Consider the following 5,891-nt stretch of genomic DNA (forward strand, 5'->3'; position numbering starts at 1 on the left):
AGTTGCGTGCCTAGTTGCAGACATGCAACTACCCCTACTTCCCCTCCTCCCACAAAACACCATAGAGCCAAATGCGGTGGGATAAAAGAAAATGAAAAATAAAAGCGCCATCGTTGAGCCACTACCTCCCCCTAGAGCCACATTGGGGTTATTGCACTCTCTCTCTCTCTCTTTCTCTCTCTCTCTCTCTCTTTCGTTGAGCCACTACCCCCTAGAGCCACATGGGGGTTATTGCACGCGCGCGCCCACACACACACACATGCACACGCGCGCTCACACACACACACACACACACACACATGCACACTTGAGGGTTGTTGCATGGTGATGAACATGCAACTGGTCGGGAGTAGTTGGGTGCCAAGGGTGGACATGCAACGGGCCACCTCCTATGGCAGTTGTGTGTCAATGGTGGACATGCAACTGAAGAAGAAGGGAAATTCCCACGTGCGCGGCGGGGTGGGGGTCGTCTTGGGATACTGTTCTTGTGTGGTGGGAGATAAAAACAAAAGAAATGAAAAACAAAAGAAAAAAATGAAAACAAAAGAAATGAAAAACACCGTCATTGGGTCGTCCCCTAGCAGCACGCGCGTACACACACACAACACACACAGCTGGGACAATTGCATGTCGAGGATGGAGATGCAACTGCCACCGCTAGGGGGGATTTCGTGTCTAGGGTGGACATGCAACTAGAGAAAAAAAGAACACCCCTCTCCCGAAGATTGTCTTGGAATATTATTCTCGTGCAGTGGGAGAAAAACAAAACAAAAAAGGAAGAGAAATGAAAAACGCAACTGCTAAATGTCTAACTAGTGCCTCCTAAGGTCGCCTCACATGTTGATCCTAAAAAGGCCGCAACACATATAGCTGTGCATTGAACGTGTTGTGTATAGTTGCAACTTGTGCAATTAGGCATGAGAGTCAGATATGCCACATGTAGGAAAAAACAAATAGTTAGAAGAAGTTTCATTTCTACCAGCATAGTGTTCCTTATGTTAGGGCGCGCGGCAAGTTAGTAGAAGTTTTTTTAGAAACAAAAATAAAAATTTATAAAACATCGCCAACCCTACCTTTAGTTGCATTCTGACTCTTCCTCGACGCCAACAACCAATTTGTAAAAACAACTTTAGCCAACAAAAAAAGTACATGCAACTTTTTATTGCGGGAAAAACATCCATCTATTCATCAAAACATCATGGCGATACAAAAAGAAAATCAGGAGTAAGAAAAATTGCATCCATGCATGTAGACCACCTAACGACAACCATAAGCACCAGAACGAGTCAATGGTGGGCCCCATCATTGTCCCTCCCTCACCGGAGTAGAACTTTAGTCTACTAACAAGTACAACCGCAAAAAAAAACAAAAAAAAGAACAAACATAGAGTATTGTTTATTCTTATTTACATTTTGAAAAACAATTTATAATAAACGCGTAAGCCAAAAAGAAGTAGTATAACTGCAAAAAGGAAAGGAAAATGACCGGCCGGGTAGGAAGACCTTGGCGCGAGCACAGCGTGCACACGGACTGGCGGATGGAGGCGCGTGCGTGACCGATCGGCGTCGTCGGCTCGGGTCTGGCTTCTTCTGGGGCAAACACTCGATGCATCACATCTTCAAATTGACCAGCCAAGGCTTCCGCCGGGTCAATGCAGAGCCGTTCGATTCGTATGTGCCTAACCGTCTGATATAGAGGCTTCGTCTTCCCGCGATCGCCCCGCTCGCTCTCTCGGCCTCGTTCCTCCTCGGTCGCCCGCACCTGCCATTGCCGGTTGCCGCTCTTGCCATGAACGGTTCCAACCGTGCCTCTTCATGGTTGCAACAAAAACGCTTGTCAGCTCCACTCCAGCGTGCGGTCGGTTGTAGCTGCTCCACTAGCAGGTTTGCAACACTCCCGATTGTGGTAGTAGCATCTTGGAATTGCGGTTGCAACTGCCATGCCCCAGGTTGCAAGTAACACCATGTCCGCCTTTGCATGCTGGGAAACAAGTGGCAGCCCTTTGAGCTTTGACGCATCAGCGGGGTTCACCATGTGTGCGGCGTCCCTCGCCCCTTGGCTGCTCTCATGGTGCGGCTAGCAATAACAACAACAGCCGGCAATGCACAGTTTGTACACCCAGTTTTTTGGACTATGAAACCACTTTATTGCCTCTACCGCATCACTAATCCATACAAACGCCAGGAACAACAAAAAATAAGCCATCCAGCAGACGAACTTCGATCTCCAAAAGCTTACAAGAAATGCACTTCCAAGATTTACCTATCTATGCACTTCCAAGTCCACATCGTATACACTTTCTCATCTAATCCACAGGGCCAACTCGGTCATCGCCGATGCTCCAAAAGCAGGCAGCATCTCACATCCCCCTGCGTTCAGTTCAACAACACACACAGACCTGCTCTACTGCCCCAGGAGCCTCTTGACGCCGGACTTCTGGTCGGCGGTGAGCCTGGCGGGGAACTTGATGTCGAACTTGACCCGCAGGTTGCCCTTCCTGGATGGGTCCTTGGGAAGCGGCATGCCCTCGCCGCGCACCACCTCCTCGTACCCCGGGTGGATCACCGAGCTGATGGGCACCGTCAGGCTGCGCCCATCCAGCGTCGTCAGGTGCACCGTGTAGCCTGTCAGGGCTTCCGCCAGCGGTATCTTCTGCGTCGCCACCAGGTCGTTGCCGTCCCGGGTGTACACCGCGTGCGGCTTCTCGTCGATGATGAAGACGAGGTCCGCCGCAATCGTGTGGGGCTGCTCGTTGCCCTTCTCCGGGAAGGTGATCTTCGTGCCCTTCTTCCACCCCGGCTTCACGTCGATCGTCAGAATCTCCTCCACCGGAATCGTCTTCCTGCACACAGATGGGGGAAGGGTAGGGTTAGTATCTATGTAAGCAGACAAAATCAGTGTCTTCTTCCTCTGAAAGCATGCACCCAAAACTGATACTAAATAATTCAGAACGACTGGACATGTCAAAAACATACTATGACTGACCTGTTACATGGAACGAAAAAGGACATTACACTGATATAAATTGAAGTCTGAACCAAGCAAATCTCAGACATCATTTTCCAAACACAAGGAATTGGCTGCAGGGGCTTCACTGAAATGCCTACTAAAGAATATTTCTCAAGTTTAACATAGTCCTACTTCGCTCCTGAATCTTGTTCAGCAACAACAAAATCATTTGCGTCTCTTGTTCATTCAGAACACATTTACTCGACGATGAGTCTGAGTGCTAAATAATTCAGAATGAATGAACATGCTAAAAACTTAAATTGGCTCAAAGAATTCCTAAGAACTGCCCATTTTAAAGAGCACACGGGTGAACTTTTAGATGGAACCGAAAAGGACATTGCTCTGCTAACAATTTGTAATTTTAATAAACCAGGAACAGTGGATCTGAACCAAGCAGATCTCAGGCATCATTTCCTGAAGACAAAAGATTGGCTGCAAGTGGTTCATTGCAGTGTCTACTAAAACAAATCAGGCAGACCCAAGTGGTCAACTGCACATTTCTCAGGCTTATTATTAATCTTCTCAACACACGTATGCCTCACACTGACACTAAATAATTCTGAATGACCAAGCACGCTAAAGTCTAAATGCTGGCTTAATAATCCCTAAGAACTGTCCAAATCAATACTACAGCTGAAATGTTTGTTAGAAGGAACCCAAAAAGGGCATCGCAATTCTCAGGTTCAATCTGGGCCAACTGAGACAACCTCCAATCTTAATCTAGGAATCTTAATCAGCAATGACAAACGAACATATTATGCATGAAGCAGAGGGAGGAAAGTGAAGGAGAGGGCGCTCACCCGCTGGCATCGGCGATCTCCCTGGAGATCTTCATCTTCTTGGTGGTCCCCTTGTAGAGCTCCTCGAGGGAGCAGGGCAGCTTCCTCTCGATGGGCGCCGCCTTGACCGGCGCGCCGCCGCCGCCGCTGCCGAACATCCCGGGGTATCCTTGGCCGCCCCCGCCGCCGAAGGTCTGGGTGAAGGTATGGTGGTCGCCGCCGCCGAACATGGACGGCGAGAACCGGATGCCGCCGGACGGCATGCCGTGGCCTCCTCCCCCCATGCCCCCCATGCCGCCGCCCATGCCCCCCATGCCGCCGAAGGGGCTGGAGGAGCCGAAGAACTCGGCGAAGATGTCCTCGGCGTTGCGCGGGTTGAAGCGGAACGCCGTGGGCCCGTCGGCGCCCGTGGAGAAGAAGGTGGCGCCCCCCGGCCCGCCCGCGCCGCCGCCGGCCCCCGGCGGCGGCACCTGGCCCTTGAGCCCCTCCTCGCCGTACTGGTCGTAGACCGCGCGCTTCTGCGAGTCGCTCAGCACCTGCGCGCAGGCACCGTGAGCATTGCCGCGGCGAGATGGATCGACGGACGGACGGAATCTAGAAAATCAAATCTTGAAGGAATGGGTTGGTTACCTCGTATGCCTCGGAGATCTGCTTGAACTTGCTCTCGGCCTCCTTCTTGCTGGTGGGGTTCTTGTCGGGGTGCCACTTCATGGCGAGCTTGCGGTAGGCCTTCTTGAGGTCGTCGTCGCTCGCCGCCTTGTCCACCCCCAGGATCTTGTAGTAGTCCAGCCCCATGCCCGCCGCCCTTCCTTCCTTCCTTTCTTGGATGGGTTCTCTCCTCCTCTCTCGTCGGTCGATCGAGATCGCTCGCGTCGCGTGGGAATCTGCTCTGGTGTTGGTCTGGGGAGCGGTGGAGGTCGGGAGGAGGGAGAGAAAAGGGGGAGGGGAGAAGCGTCTGGAGAAGGAAGGGTGTAGGTGGGATTGGAAAGAGGGGAGGGGATGGGTGTGGAAGGTTCCAGAAGCTGCGCGAGGGCGCGCGGGCTCTCCCGACCGGCCGCCACGGGGAGACGGGACGGGCTCTCGCCTGCGCTCCCCTGGTCGTCGTGGGCCGGAAGTAATCGCTGCAAAGAGACGGCCCGTTAATCAGGACCTCGCTCCTCCGTGCTCGGCCCAGTATGCGTTTGCAGGCGACCAAGCGCGTGGCTCGCACACACAAAACGAATTGTCTCAAAAAAAATAATATCTCACACACACAAAAAAAAAATCTCACACACAAAAAATACTTTTTTCGGCGGTAAATAACTATATAATATCTTGATGCACGGCTCTTTGTGCCCTGTTTGGATTCCCGTTTTACCTTCTTCAAATACACTTGTAAATAATATACGTCTCGGCCCGTCGTTTCATTTCCAGACGTAAGTTGCTCAGCGGCTGGTGTAAGTTAAACATCTCCGTACCGAAATACATTTCCAAGCGCGGCCGCCTTTGATGTACTTGTTCATGTCAATCTTATATATAGTAGTACAAATCACGAAGGAGGCACTTGTCATGCTTCAACAGTACCGAGAAATAGATGCCTCAGTGGAACCGTTCATTTGTTTTCAACTCAACACATTCGCAGGTTGTTCCCGTTGTTCACGTACATGATTTGTTATGGTTTTGTTTTGGTGCACGCACGTGTTTTCTTTTTTTGCAGCTGAAGGTCTGAGTTTATTTGTTATCGCATAAAACACACACAAACAACAAAGATTACTACTAAAACTAAAAGTTACATCAGTGTCCTTCAAAATAGGCCTTCTCTGAACTGGTCAATCCTAGCCGCTCGTACCAATCCTTACATCATGTCACCCTACATATATGTCAGGTCTCAAGCCAAGTCTGTGGCCGAGAGCAATGCCATATGTGGCTACTTGTCAGGATGTCGCTAGTCAGGTAGGAGATTTTTTTTGTCAGATATTGCTTTTTAGAATTTTAGTCGATATCAAAAGTATCGCAGACTAAAATCCTATTTTACTAATCATCAACTTACCTTTGTTTCAAAACTCTCTTCTGAAAAGAAAAGGATTTTTCTTCATGAATGTTCCATCATCTGACTTATATTCT

At 50.1% G+C, this 5,891-nt stretch overlaps 1 protein-coding gene across 1 annotated transcript; it reads right to left on the reverse strand.

Annotated features, from left to right (window-relative positions):
* Positions 1-2,122: 2,122 nt before the first annotated feature.
* LOC119291726 (protein psi1-like) lies at positions 2,123-4,840 on the reverse strand. The gene is made up of 3 exons (XM_037570536.1): positions 4,419-4,840; positions 3,810-4,324; positions 2,123-2,842 (listed from the first exon to the last, which is right to left on the reverse strand). The coding sequence occupies exons 1-3, from the start codon at positions 4,581-4,583 to the stop codon at positions 2,404-2,406; spliced, it is 1,119 nt and encodes a 372-aa protein (XP_037426433.1). The 5' UTR covers positions 4,584-4,840; the 3' UTR covers positions 2,123-2,403.
* Between the last annotated feature and the right edge of the window lie 1,051 nt (positions 4,841-5,891).

Source organism: Triticum dicoccoides, chromosome 1A (genome assembly GCF_002162155.2).
Source record: "Triticum dicoccoides isolate Atlit2015 ecotype Zavitan chromosome 1A, WEW_v2.0, whole genome shotgun sequence".
In the NCBI taxonomy this organism is placed as follows: domain Eukaryota; kingdom Viridiplantae; phylum Streptophyta; class Magnoliopsida; order Poales; family Poaceae; genus Triticum; species Triticum dicoccoides.